The 15,525-nt window shown below is 43.6% G+C and overlaps 1 protein-coding gene across 5 annotated transcripts in view; it reads left to right on the top strand.

The window, feature by feature from the left end:
• Nucleotides 1-15,525, top strand: part of PPHLN1 (periphilin 1) — a 260,154-nt gene that overhangs the window by 187,585 nt on the left and 57,044 nt on the right. For 3 of the 5 annotated variants that reach the window (XM_073652019.1, XM_073652020.1, XM_073652018.1), the window contains 3 exons: nt 11,874-12,082; nt 12,611-12,688; nt 15,259-15,341. In XM_073652019.1, the coding sequence (XP_073508120.1) occupies nt 11,874-12,082; nt 12,611-12,688; nt 15,259-15,341 (370 nt within the window). The remainder of the gene's footprint in view (nt 1-11,873; nt 12,083-12,610; nt 12,689-15,258; nt 15,342-15,525) is intronic. The other 2 variants (XM_073652022.1, XM_073652023.1) reach the window with 2 other exon arrangements.

Below are 15,525 nucleotides of genomic sequence, written 5' to 3' on the forward strand. Positions count from 1 at the left end.
TGCCCGTTATTGCATTTTATTTATTGTAATGTTGCTGCGTCCAAAAAACTGAATTCTGGTGTTTTGATTTATTTTTCTCATTGCGTTGTTTAGTGATCGGATTAATTTACTTTACATTTGTATGGATCAGATATTTCTGAACACAGCGATACTAAATATGTGTATTTTTTAAATTGCTTTATTTTCAATGGGGCAAAAAGGGGATGATGTGAACTTTTTTTTCTTTTGTTTATACTTTTTACTGTCTTCAATAATCCCCTTAGCCCTGCTATGTATAGCAGAAATCATGATCTCCTATGAACTCCGACCATGACCATTCTTCCACAGACCCCCGGCTGTCATGGCAACCCATTGCCCCCCCTCCATCTCCCGTCCCAATCATGTGACCGGGGCGCCGATCGGCAAAATTTATGACGTGCTTCCGACTGGTGCGTGTTAAATCCCACTGTCAGAGATTGACAGTGGGATTTAACTGGTTAACAGCCGCGGGTGGACCTCCAATCCACCCATGGCTGATAAAGGCACAATATAGCTGATTAAATCAGCTGTAATGTGCGGGGAAAGATGCGGGTCAAGGATACGACATATGTTAAAAATATACGTCATATGTCGTGAAGGAGTTAAACGGTTGTCAGGTTTAGAAATACAATTTTCTTACTATTAGAAAATTCCTACTAGAATTAATGGAGGGGATCCCTGTTCAGGAGCATCACTTTTTGTACAAATGTTATCAGTTACAAACAGCACCCCTCACGCTAGGGGACATGTCCTCCTTTAACCCACACAGAGAACACATTTATTTAAATGGTCACTGTGTACTGTTTCATTTCTCCTTTGGTGGCGCTGTAGTAAAATTGAACGCTTTCTGGCATATTTTCCATCAGTAATGTGCTCGTTGTCAAGGGACCCTTCTTACATGTAAGGATTGTCGAATGCGAATAACACCTTTAAAGCACCACTCCAGCTGGTTTTTTTTTTTTCAGTGCTTGAGTGGCGCTTTAAATGTAAGCCCACTGCCCCTGGTCATATACTCACCCTCTGGCATCTTCCCCGTTTTTCGGCATCGCTCTGGTCGCTGAGCCAGCTTTTCAGCGCAGTTACTGACTGGCCAGAAGTCACAAGCTACGTCACACGCTCTAAATGCGAGTCCATGAGAACCAGAATGAGGCTCTTTTAGACTTGTATTGAAAAGTGACCTCTGCACCGCTCCATGAAGCACTGGAGCTGCCAGCAGGTTACTTTTCACAGGAGACAGACGGGAACGGCGGTGAAAACCGAAGAACGCGGTGGAAGGTGAGTATGACAGAGGGCTGGGGGCTTACATTTAAAGCACCACTCCAGTGGTGCAGTAAAAAAAACATTGGAGTGGTGCAGTAAAAAAAAACATTCATTCACTTTTGCACCTATTGGCAGATATAGGTAGATTTAGCATTTGTTAAAATAGTATTAGATATAATCCAGGAGGAAGCTCATTGTAGGATTATCTGATCTGGCCCTGACATTTTCCTGGGAGTCTCGTAGAATGACCTCTTAGTAGCTACTAGTAGGGTTCGGTTGTCATATGGAACAAAGACAGATCTTCGTGTCGGCCGTCTCTTATCACTTCCCCAGACACAGGTTTTGTATCAGTTATCATTTTCTGTTTCCTGCTCATGTTAAAATGGTTGCACTTGTTTATTGGTTGGAAATGTTACGAGACCCCACAGCTGCTGAGCACATACCACCACACCAGTTAATAATGTTTGGTTTTATTCCACTTGTGGAAATGACACAACTGTGCTAATGACTTCTCACCAGTTTAAATAGAGTAAAAAAAATCACATACTTGTGAAAACACATTTTTCTTATTGTCTTATTTTCTCTAAATGGTTTATGGTAGTAAGATCTTCAACTTCCTCTTAACAAACCTATATACACTTTTTTTAAACTCAAAATTAGATATGAGCTAAAGGGAATCGGTCAGCAACATTTTCACTAGGCAAGTAGAGATAGTGCAATGTGAGAATCAGGAATGAAATGGTTGAATAGCGATCGTTTCACTCCTTCTTTTTTGCCTTTCTAATTGTTGAATGAGTGAACAATCTCCATTTACATTACGCAATCTTCAAAAGATGATCGAGAATTTTATGCAAGCAGAATGAGCATTTTGGACACATTATTCTGGCGCTCAACCCATTGATATTATGCAACTTTCATGAACGTTGGGTCGTTAGCATCTCACAGATTTTTGACAAGTGTAAATGCCTCTTTAAGGTGATCTTAAGAACACTTGATAAACGAGCTGCCGATCACCTACTGAATGAGCAAAACACTTTGCGTGACATGATCTTTTTCACAGTACCAAGGAACCCAAGGATCATCATTTTTGGCGGTGCATCGTCCTGTGTAAACAAGATTCGCACTGCCAAAAACAATGGCAGCCTATGCGCAGTGAGCGATCTATTACAGATCGCAATGTATTAAAGATCTTTTAGTGCGCATTGTTTACTTTATAAACTATATAAACAGGCTATAGATTTATTGTTGATCAGCAGTTGTTTACGGCCTTCGGTCGCTCAGTGTAAATGGACCCTAAAGATTTGAGCAGCACACAGGAGCGTACTGCGCATGTGCCAGCCAGAAGGGGATATTTCACCAGGGAGCAGGGATGATGTCAGAAACTGTCTTCATTGTCAATCAACAGAAGGTAGCACTGGGACAGGAGAATTGAACAGGAGACATGGACTGCAAGTGCAGCAACCACAGGTGCATGTACAGTCTGATTTGCATATTGATAAAAAGAAGAATCATGCCGCTATGGATTCCGAAAAAATAGGTATTCTTGCACACTGCCATATACTTCACTTATTCTAGTTGCCTAGCGAAAATGTTGCTGTCATGTCTCTTTAAATACTTTTTTTTTACACTAATTTTAAAAACTGTTAATTGACTGTTTTAATCTTGAAAGAAGACACACGTGTATCATGTTCAACCTAGGACCTAGCTTGTGATCCAGAGGAAGGCAAAAACCCCATGAGGTAGATGCAAATTGCCCCATATTAGGGGAAAATTCCTTGCTGACTCCACATACAGCAATCAGACTGGTTCCCTGGATCAATGCCCCATCACAAAATTTAGGGTCTATCCTGTAATATTATATTTTACATGGCCTCCTTGCAGTACCCTGCTGGGGTGCAGATGCTGGGCAGTCCATTAAAGACAACCACTTACTAAATGTGTATCGGATTTTCACCTGGGCATTTTCTCCTGGGTCTTTTACCGGGACATACCCAATTACCCCTCAGTTGTAGGTAGACACCTGCTTCAGGCACATACTCTGCTCATCCAGCCTCGCCAGCAACTTCGCAGGGACGGCGCACTCAGAAATAGCCATGTCCTCCACCAGTTGGAGCTCAGGCACATGCACGGCTGGGGGGGTATCTCTGAGGAAGTGAGACGAAACGTGCGTCGGGGTGGAGGGACACCTGACCTGCCATACATACTTATTCCTATAATGGAACTTATATGCAGGTAATTATACCATTATTATATAATATGGGCTGATGTATACCTATTACACCCAATGCACATCATCTTTGAATGATAGCAAACACTTTATAACTAGTGATGAGCAGGCATGCTCGGTACTCGCCTGAGCATCTCAGTACTCGAGATGCTCGGAGCTCTCCGAGTACTTGCACGATGCTCGGGCGGGAGCTCGGGTCCCCGTCCTGCATGTTTGGCGCTATTTAGGGCGCCAATCAACATGCAGGGATTGCCTGCCACTCACTGTAATTCCACAGCCATGTTGGTTGTGGCATTATAGTGATTGCCCAAAACGATGGGGACAGTGCTCAGTGAAACCTGAAAAGCCGGCAATTCAGCAGCCGCATACAGTTATAACATCGGTACCTGACAATTTAGAACAGAAAGAATAGAGCATCACACATAGATTAGATAGATAGAAACATGTCAGTCCCATATATAATAAGTACAGTGACAGTGTTGGTTACTGTACTTGTCATTTAGTGTTAAAATAAAGGATTTATTAAAAAAAAAATTGGTGTGGGGTCCCCCGTAATTTTAGTCTCTAGCGGAGGTTAAGCAGACGGCTGGGGCAGATGTTTGAAGCCTGAGAAGGGGGTAATACCCACGGAGCTTCCCAGGCTACTAATATCAGCCCCCAGCTGAATACCTAGCCTTTACTAGCTATTAAAATGGGGGACCCAAAAAAAAATGACGTCCCCCTATTTTAATAGCTAGCAAAGGCTAGGCAGACAGCTGGGGGCTAATATTAATAGCCCAGGAAGGGTGCCATGAATATTGGCCCCCTCCCAGGCCAGAAACACCAGCCCACAGCTGCCCCAGAAATGGCACATCCATAGGATGTTCCAATTTTGGCACTTTGCCTCGCTCTTCCCACTGCCCTGTAGTGGTGGCAGTGGGGTAATAGGGCTGGGGTTGATGTCAGCTTATAATGACAGCTGACATCAAACCCAGGTTTGTAATGGAGAGGCGTCTATAAGACAACCCCATTACTAACCCCATAGTGTAAGGCAAATGTTAAATAAAAACACCAACACCCAGAATAAAATCTTTTAATTGAAATAAACACACAATACTTTAATATTCTAAATTAAACTCTACTTACTGTCACGCCCATTCCAGCTGAAGCCAACGATCTCCTGCAATAAAAGTAAAATAATTAACAAACCTCATCCTTACCTTTCCATGGTTCACATGACGGCTCCAGATCTGTTACATTGAGATGGCAGGCTGGATTGTAGCAGAACGCTGCCATCCAGCTTGCCATGCCGCAGAGACAGTGGGAAGAGCGAGGCTAAGTGCCAGAATTGGCACATTCTATGGATGCGCCGTTTCTGGGGCGGATGAGGGCTGGTGTTTCTAGCCTGGGAGGGGGCCAGTATTCATGGCACCCTTCCTGGGCTATTAATATCAGCCCCCAGCTGTCTGCCTAGCCTTTGCTAGCTATTAAAATAGGGGGACCCCACTTCATTTTTTTTTTTTGGGTTCCCCATTTTAATAGCCAGTAAAGGCTAGGTATTCAGCTGGGGGCTGATATTAGTAGCCTGGGAAGCTCCGTGGGTATTACCCCCTTCCCAGGCTTCAAACATCTGCCCCAGACGTCTGCTTCACCTCCGCTAGAGACTAAAATTACGAGGAACCCCACCCCAATTTTTTTTTTAACAAATCCTTTATTTTAACACTAAATGACAAGTACAGTAACCAACACTGTCACTGTACTTATTATATATGTGACTGACATCTATGTGTGATGCTCTATTCTTTATGTTCTAAATTGTCGGGTACCAATGTTATAACTGTATGCGGCTGCTGAATTGCCGGCTTTTTTAAAGAGACGGGTGCGTGAAAATCGGAGGGCACTAGTGTGTTCCGAGTTCCCTGCTATGTTTTTCATGTACCCTCCTATATACCCTGCCTGCCTGACATGTTTCATTGAGCACTGTTCCCATCGATTTGGGCAATTTTTGACCTTCTGCAGACCGCTGGGGGGGACCGCCAGAAAAATGCTCGAGATTCCCATAGACTTACATTGGGCTCGTTGCTCGGGTGGAGCACCTGAGTATCACGATGTGCTCGGCCCGAGCTTCGAGCACCCGAGCATTTTAGTGCTCGCTCAACACTATTTATAACATAATATAACTTTGTATTATATGCAGATTGAACGCATAGGTCTTTTTGTGTGTCCCTCTTCATGTGAGGTACCTTTTTAATTTTATTACATTTTTGTACGTGCTGTTGCTTATATAATAAACTTTGGATTTTATGATGAACATTGTGGTTTTCACTTTGCATGCCTGACCAATAGTTTTGGGCTCAGACATTTTGATCCCAAAAGTACAAGGAGGCCTGGATGCCTTTCTTGTAAAATATATTATTAAAGGATAGGCACTACATTTTACAGTAAGGAATCGTCTTTGATGATTAAACCTTCTTTCCTCTAGACGTAGAGGATGTCCTTTTGTCTCCATTGTAGGCCTTGATAGAAAAAAATACAAAAATCTCTGTGCTGTCCTCTCATATATTTGTACATTGTAATAAGATCACCCCTAAGTCTTCGTTTTTCCAAACTGAATGTCTTGTTATTGCAGTCCACCCATTCCCTTAATAATCTTGGTCGCTCTTCTCTGCACCTACTCTAGTTCATTGAAGTCCTTCTTATGCACTAGAGCCTATAATATCACGCTAGATGCATCCCTCTGTCCGAAGCCTCTACAGGCTGCGGAAGCGCGATGCGCCTGCACAGTCTGGCTCCAGACAGAAGAACACATCCAGCCGTTACAGGTAAGAGGAGTGTGTGGCGCCGGAGATCGCGATATGCATAGACACCGAACGCATACCGCGATCTCCGGTGCCATAAGGACATACTTACCTGACCGGGAGGAGCATTGCCGCGGCGCCTCTGGCCGGAGGCCGGGGCAGGAGTGCGGCGTCGGAATCGGTGCATGCGCATAGCGCGCTGTCCAACGCCATTTTACTGTAGACACATTTGCAGTGTGTCTTCAACAAAATGGCGCCGGACAGCGCGGTATGGGCACGCGTGTACTTTGGCGACACACTCCTCCCCCGGCCTCTGAATGGGAGAGCAGGATGGTGCACAGCACAAAAGAGGGTGGGGGCTGCATATACCAATAAAAATGCTCGCCACCACATACATACATACGTACATACACATACACATACACACACACACACACACACACACACACACACACATATATACACTGCTCAAAAAAATAAAAGGAACACTTAAACAACAGAATATAACTCCAAGTAAATCAAACTTCTGTGAAATCAAACTGTCCACTTAGGAAGCAACACTGATTGACAATCAATTTCACATGATGTTGTGCAAATGGAGTAGACAACAGATGGAAATTATTGGCAATTATCAAGACACCCTCAATAAAGGAGTGGTTCTGCAGGTGGGGACCACAGACCACATCTCAGTACCAATGCTTTCTGGCTGATGTTTTGGTCACTTTTGAATGTTGGTTGTGCTTTCACACTCGAGGTAGCATGAGATGGACTCTACAACCCACAGAAGTTGCTCAGGTAGTGCAGCTCATCCAGGATGGCACATCAATGCGAGCTGTGGCAAGAAGGTTTGCTGTGTCTGTCAGCGTAGTGTCCAGAGGTTGGAGGCGCTACCAGGAGACAGGCCAGTACACCAGGAGACGTGGAGAGGGCTGTAGGAGGGCAACAACCCAGCAGCAGGACCGCTACCTCTGCCTTTGTGCAAGGAGGAACAGGAGGAGCACTGCCAGAGCCCTGCAAAATGACCTCCAGCAGGCCACAAATGTGCATGTGTCTGCACAAATGGTTAGAAACCGACTCCATGAGGGTGGTATGAGGGCCCGACGTCCACAGATGGGGGTTGTGCTCACAGCCCAACACCATGCAGGACGCTTGGCATTTGCCACAGAACACCAGGATTGGCAAAGTCGCCACTGGCACCCTGTGCTCTTCACAGATGAAAGCAGGTTCACACTGAGCACATGTGACAGATGTGACAGAGTCTGGAGATGCCGTGGAGAGTGATCTGCTGCCTGCAACATCCTTCAGCATGACCGGTTTGGCAGTGGGTCAGTAATTGTGTGGGTTGGCATTTCTTTGGAGGGCCGCACAGCCCTCCATGTGCTCGTCAGAGGTAGCTTGACTGCCGTTAGGTACCGAGGTGAGATCCTCAGACCCCTTGTGAGACCATATGCTGGTGCGGTTGGCCCTGGGTTCCCCCTAATGCAGAACAATGCCAGACCTCATGTGGCTGTAGTGTGTCAGCAGTTCCTGCTAAATGAAGGCATTGAAGCTATGGACTGGCCCGCCCGTTCCCCAGACCTGAATCCGATTGAGCACATCTGGGACATCATGTCTCGCTCCATCCACCAATGTCCCCTTGCAGCACAGACTGTCCAGGAGTTGGTGGATGCCTTAGTCCACGTCTGGGAGGAGATCCCACAGGAGACCATCCGCAACCTCATCAGGAGCATGCCCAGGCGTTGTAGGGAGGTCATACAGGCACGTGGAGGCCACACACAATACTGAACCTCATTTTGACTTGTTTTAAGGACATTACATCAAAGTTGGATCAGCCTGTAGTGTGTTTTTCCACTTTAATTTTGGGGGTTACTCCAAATCCAGGCCTCCATTGGTTAATAAATTTGATTTCCATTGATGATTTTTGTGTGATTTTGTTGTCAGCACATTCAACTTTGTACAGAACAAAGTATTCAATGAGAATATTTCATTCATTCAGATCTAGGATGTGTTATTTGAGTGTTGCCTTTAATTTTTTGAGCAGTGTGTGTATACACACACACACACACACACACACACACACACACACACACACACACACACACACCCACACCGAATAGTATGGGCGCCACTAATAGGCTGTAAGTCAGAGACTGCACTGCTCATGTGTGAATAGCACCCTATGTAAGCCTATCTTTGTATGCAGTTTTAATACTAAGCATTAGTTCTGAGACCTGGGCAGGTAAACACTGTTGCCCTTTTTTGCTGTGACCTACATCTATTACACGTTTGTGGCTCATCTGGTGGTGGATATGTCAAAGTTATTCCATATCAGCTCCTTAAATGTCTACTCCTAGTATACGCAAAGTGCCACTGACTGTGCCACCTGTCCTGTGTTCATGATGTTTTCTTTCCCCTTTGTACTGTGAATAATACATAGGGCCATTGACAGGTGCTTTTATTTTTAGATGGAGTTCATTATTAGCCCAGCAATTGTTAAACACTGTAAAGGTCACACATTGGGTTAAAAATGGTTGGGAATCACGCTCCTTTTTGTCTCAGTGATAAGATGGTAAGAGTTACATCTGTGATAGAATACACGCAGTTAAATGTTACTCCACTCTTGTTCCACCTAGGGTCTAAAATTAAAGGATGGAGTAAACTCCCATTATTGACGGCAACTAGAGTATGGTTAATTAAAAGGGCCCTTTATCCAAAATATTATATGTGTTGCAGCATGTATAACTCAAACACTGGAGGGCATGATAGCCTCATTAGTGTGGAATAACGGCCGACACGGGGTATCCACTAGACATCGTGTGTGGCATTGTGGGAGGCTGGGGACATGGCAATAGCATACATTAGGTTGTACTATTTGGCGAGTCAATTAGCACATATCACTAAGTGGCAGATATCAGAATTGTTGAGGGTAGAAACACTTCTCATACATCAATTTAACGAGGTATATTTGCATCTGTTGCATATTCTGTTTTGCTGTGGTAGAGGCATAGAGCCATGTTTGAACGCCCACCCAGTCCTTAGGCATGCAATGCTGGTATGGAGTGCGATAGAAACACTTTTCAAGATAGTTGGGATTCATTCCCTTACCTCCCTCTGGCACAATGAGAGTGTGCCGGAACTGCTGTTCCTCTCTGGGAAACTGGGATTGGAAAACCTTGGGGTGTGACTGCAAATTGAGATTCTGGTTTGGCTTTTATCCTAAATCATGTGGCAAGGTTCATTAAAGGGTCTATATTGACTTTTAGGACTGCTTTTTCCAATAGATGGCACTGAAGTTCAAGTCTACTTCCTCTCTGAAGAGACAATTTGCATTTTTAATTTCCCAGAGAAGCATTGCATGGCTTATAAGCCTCCTTACACTGGCATGTCACTCTCCACAAGGAGAAACGGTACCCCTTAGATGCTATGTCAACCTAATTTCTGCACATGGACTTTAAACATTGGTTTTCTATTACTGGAACGTCTTTATACCCAACAATGTCAGATCCTAGATATTATTCTTCTTATTATGTACTGATTGTTATTCTTGTTCTGCACATTTTAAATAAAGTTAATGTTTGAATAAAAAACTAAAAAAAGATGCCAACCGTTGCTTCATCTGAGACTGGTGGCTAGGTGACAATTCATCCAGAAAGTTATCATAAAGAGCATATCTTTAATTGGATGCTCCTGAGTGCTTATAGATAAAACAAATACAAAGAAATGCCATTGTATGGTGATTTTATGTAGCAGAAATATGCCTGACATAGTACCCAGCCTTAGGCCTCATTCAGATATATGTGAGTCACATGCATGTTCTGTCCATCACTGTCACATATAGAACATATACACATGGTAGAGCTTTCCACATGTCCGTGTTTTTACATATGAGAAAAATCACGGATATCCGATTGAGACTTGACTGTAGGTCTCCTTATAGGTATATATGAGACTGTTAGTTCTGTTCATGAGACCCGCGGTCCCAGCATGGACCTTATGAATTCAGCCCAACATGTTTTGTCAGCGATGGATGGTGGGAAAACTTTACCTGCACCCCATGGTACAAGCAGGGTCATTTGTTTCAGCATCTGTCATTGTAATTTATTCTTGGTTTTTAACTGCTAGATAAGAGGGTTTTTTTTTTTTTTTACCTACGAGATTCCCTTGGCAGTCTTGAGGGGGTCACATGCCTCTGCATATAAAGAACGGTGTAGTTGTGTACGTGAATAGGCCAAATATTGTTAGCTTTTCTAGAATTGGTTGATATAACATATAATCTGAAAACTAGTTATGGATCAGAAGTTAATGAGATCCGGCTGGATTTTTTATTCTTGTGTTTTGATAGTAATCAACAGTCAGTAAGTAGCAGTGATATTAGTCCTTTATTTTTCATCACTGAGCCTCTGTTCTAGTCCTAGCCGCTCCACGTTACCCTAACTCTGACTCCTGGTTTATAATGCGAGGTTCATATGAATGAGAGACTGATTCATGGTCCTCACGTAAGACATTGAAGGATCTGGGCGGTCAGACTAAGGATCACATGGATTGGGTATGAAACTGGGTGGTCAGACTAAGGATCACATGGATTGGATATGAATCCGGGTGGCAGACTAATAATCACATGGATTGGGTATGAAACCAGGTGGTCAGACTAAGGATCACATGGATTGGATATGAATCCGGGTGGTCAGACTAATAATCACATGGATTGGGTATGAAACCAGGTGGTCAGACTAAGGATCACATGGATTGGGTATGAAACCAGGTGGTCAGACTAAGGATCACATGGATTGGGTATGAAACCAGGTGGTCAGACTAAGGATCACATGGATTGGGTATGAAGCCAGGTGGTCAGACTAAGGATCACATGGATTGGGTATGAAACCAGGTGGTCAGACTAAGGATCACATGGATTGGGTATGAAACCAGGTGGTCAGACTAAGGATCACATGGATTGGGTATGAAACCAGGTGGTCAGACTAAGGATCACATGGATTGGGTATGAAACCAGGTGGTCAGACTAAGGATCACATGGATTGGGTATGAAACCAGGTGATGAAACCAGGTGATCAGACTAAGGATCACATGGATTGGATATGAATCCGGGTGGTCAGACTAAGGGTCACATGGATTGGGTATGAATCCGGGTGGTCAGACTAAGGGTCACATAGATTGGGTTTGAATCCAGGTGGTCAGACTAATGGTCACATGGATTGGGTATGAATCCTGGTGGTCAGACTAAGGGTCACATGGAATGGGTATGAATACGGGTGGTCAGACTAAGGGTCACATGGATTGGGTATGAATCCGGGTGGTCAGACTAAGGGTCACATGGATTGTGTAGGAATCCGAATGGTCAGACTAAGGGTCACATGGTACAGAACGAAGGCTCTGAAATCCGGAATAAAGTAGTAAGAGAATGTAATTCACTAGTACTTACCATTTTTTATTACATTCGAACCAGAAGATAATGAACTCTCGGAGTGCCTCTTTAAATGTAATTCAATTGAAAAATGTGTTAAAAAATACTTACTTTTCTTGTCCTTGTTTCTATTTCCAAGCTTATTGTTATTGCGTTTTTAATCTTGTCATAGAGAAAGCAGGGAAGGCTTAAGAAGAAAACCCCTCTATCACCCACCAGCCTTTATGCGGGATCGCTCACCTCACAGAAGGGACTCTCCATTTTTCCGAGAGTCTCCAGTTACTCGAAAAGATTCTCCACACAGTAGATCAGGCTCCAGTGTCAGTAGCAGAGGTTATTCTCCAGAACGAGGCAAAACGTTTCCCTCCCATCAACATAAAAGTAAGAGATTCTGTTTTTTCTATACTGCTTTTAAAGAGGACCTGTCAGCTCTCCTGACATTGTCCGTTTTAGTTTATGCTTGTATTTTTCATAAAATAATAAATCTGGAGCCTCAGTTATTATAACACTGCATTCATTATGTTGTTCCTTTGCTGTTCCACTAGGAATTTATAAGTAAAGGCTTGCCCCTGCACAGTCTCCTACTGTTTAATCGGTGCTGAAGGTGTGGGGACCCATCCCTTTAGCAAGGGAAATGGCAACTTGTGAGAAAAAAAAGACCGAGAATATTTTCTTGGGGAATACAAGTGCTTACTAAAACAGACATGTTTGTAGCGCTGACTGTTCCTTTTTTAATCAATATGTAATGAAATAATGCAGATTTCTAATGGGTTTCAAATCCTCACTACTTGTAAGGTTTCTACTGCTGTCAGTGAATGGAAAGTTCTTGTGTACCCAGAGGGTGTGTGTGTGCATACTGGTAGTGGTGTGGCTATGACTCCAACCTCACTCACTTTTCTCTCCACATAGGTCTGCCTTGGGAAGAAGTGCCACGGAGGCTCAATAAATATGGCACGTTACCCAAAATTCAACCTTTTCATTGTATAGGTGAAGCTTTTTGCATGGTGGTCTATAGCGTTAAACACCAAGTTAGTTGCATTGCTCTATTATTTGGTGAAGAGCTGAAGAAAAGGTTACATTTGGTTTCTAGTGATGATGCAGGACATTTGCTGGGCCGAAGTCTCACCTTTCTAAGCTGAGTGTTTGCACCTCATTGATTAGAGCACATTTATGGATGTTTTAGGCCAATAGATGCCAAATAGAAAACTTGTGTTCTCTCATAAAAAAAGGCTATTTAATATGTTGAGAATCCTCCATGAATTCACTGGCAGCTGTCATTTCTCCAGGGAATCATAAGGCCTTATTCACACTATGTAGTATTCTAATGCATTTATTTAAAAAGGTACTCTTTTAAGGGGTTGCCTACTTCTCGGACAACCCCTTCTCAATCCTTATGTTTACCTATTGTAAAATAATAACACCTATACTCACCTCCGGTGCCGACATAGTTCCAGCGGTGTCAGCACTGGCTCACCCGGGGGTCACGTGACATTACAATGTTACACAATCCCCAGGAGAGCCAGTGCTGACACCTCTAGAACAGTGACGGCACTGGAGGGGAGTATAGGAGTTATTATTTTACAAGGGGCAACCTAGAGATTGAGAAGGGGTTTTCCGAGTAGTGGACAACCCCTTTAAATAAATGCCCAATCTGGGGTGATTTTTATTTTATATTAACTAGTAATTAAACTGCTCATAAGTAATTCTAATGTCCTAAAAGGGCCCTACTTTCTAGGGAAAGTTGGGCCCAAATTCCGTGTTATGGAATCCCACAATCCTCTGTGGTCACTCTGCAGTAAAAGAGTGAGATCCCACTCTTCCACTAATCACTGCACTGCTGCATGCTTTTTTAAGCTGTTACTGAATGGTAACATCATTAGTAAGCTGTTACAGACCAGTCACCGCTGTAAAGTGCACAACAACGCTGGATTAGTGCAAAGAGCGAGATATCGTCGGATCTTTTCCTTGCGAGAGTGGCTGCAGAGGGTTGTGGGATCACACTATGCATGCAGGAATCCTACAACCAAGAAGTTCGGTGCTGACTTTTTCTAGAAAGCTGGGTCCTTTTAGGGACATTAGGGACACTTCTGAGCGGTTTTGTTATTGGATGAAAGATGATTGTTCTAATGTAACAGTACATATCAGCAATCAGCTTGAAAGGTTTACAACAGCACATGGAGCAGGAGGAATAAAGCTGCTCTGCTTTTTTCTTCCTGGTCCGTGCCCATTGTAAACCTCAGGGTAATTGAGCAGAAGATACAGTAAGGGCCCCGTCACACTAAGCGATGCAGCAGCGATCCCGACAACGATACGACCTGTCAGGGATCGTTGCTGCATCGCTAATACATCGCTGGTGAGCTGTCAAACAGGCAGGCTCACCAGCGATCAGGGGAGCAGCGATATCGTGGAAAGAATCGTTCCACGATGTCCTGCTCCCGTTACCAGCCTGCTGCAAGCAGGAGCAGGCTGGTAACTATGGTAAACATCGGGTTACTAAGTGCGCGTGTGCCCCTAGTAACCCGCTGTTTACCATGGATACCACTCTGCTACGGTGCGCGGGAGCCTCCGTGCACCGTAGCAGAGTGGTATCCATGGTAAACAGCGGGTTACTAAGTGCGCGCGTGCCCCTAGTAACCCGATGTTTACCATAGTTACCAGCCAGATCGTTGGTCCCGCTGGTCACACACAGCGATGTGTGCTGGCCAGCGGGAGGCCAACGACCAAAAAATGGTCCAGGACACTTTGCAACGATCAGCGACCTCACAGCAGGGGCCTGATCGTTGCAAAGTGTCACACACAGCGACATCGCTGGTGAGGTCGCTGGTGAGTCACCAAAACCGTGACTCAGCAGCGATATCGCTAGCGATATCGCTATGTGAGACGGGGGCTTAAGTTAGGCTAATTCAGGAACCTGCAGCTACTTTACAGCAGCTCAGAGACCTGATTCTCCAGCCGCGTTTCTTCAAGGCTGCTATCCTTTTTGATACATGCCTAGAATAGGTTGCAGCCATCTGGCATTATTTAGAGAACCCCTTAAATACTTTTGAATCATAGATATTTTTGGAAAGTAATATTTTTTGGGAATAAAAAACTTATCAAACAAAATATTTAGCTGTATTAAAATCCTACACAACAAAATGTGTTTTACATACAATATATATTGTAACATTTACTTCTTGGAATTTTGTCCTTGAAAATTCAGCTTAAATTGTCCTTTGAAGACATTACATGAGTTGTTCATGCCCCAGCTTAGTAAATAAGGCATGTTACTAGAGACAAATAAAATGTTCCCCTATACTTGCAGCAGGTTAAGTTCATTGGTAAATCTTAGGCCTTTGTGATTTTTCAGTCCTTGGCTATAAACAAGAATATTTCTATTTACTGACAGCAGAACTGTTTAACTTTGTCAGAAGATGAAACACAAATGATATTATTGGAATGTAGATTTTCATTATATGCGAATTATATTTCTATAAAACTGAACAAACTGTTCTAAAAAGTAAGTAAGATTGCAGAAGACAATAGTAGTAACTTTTGTAGTACTGTTTGTATCGCAGGTAAAGAGCGACCTGGCACACATGCTGTACGATCATCTAAAGATGCATCACCATCCAGCTCAGTAGGCATTCCTCCAGCAAAGGTAGTTTTCTCTGCAGTTTTTCTATTAGGTTATTTTGTTATAGTTTCTCTAAACATAAAAGGCCAAATGTATGTCATGTAATGTGTTATATGACTGCTTAGCACAGGGGTGCACAAAATGCATTTGTCCAAGGGCCACATTGCCATGCTGAACCAATGTTGAGGGCCACAAAAGAATGTAAAGG

This window comes from Phyllobates terribilis, unplaced genomic scaffold, assembly GCF_046119375.1.
Source record: "Phyllobates terribilis strain yellow unplaced genomic scaffold, ASM4611937v1 Scaffold_11__3_contigs__length_659146591, whole genome shotgun sequence".
In the NCBI taxonomy this organism is placed as follows: domain Eukaryota; kingdom Metazoa; phylum Chordata; class Amphibia; order Anura; family Dendrobatidae; genus Phyllobates; species Phyllobates terribilis.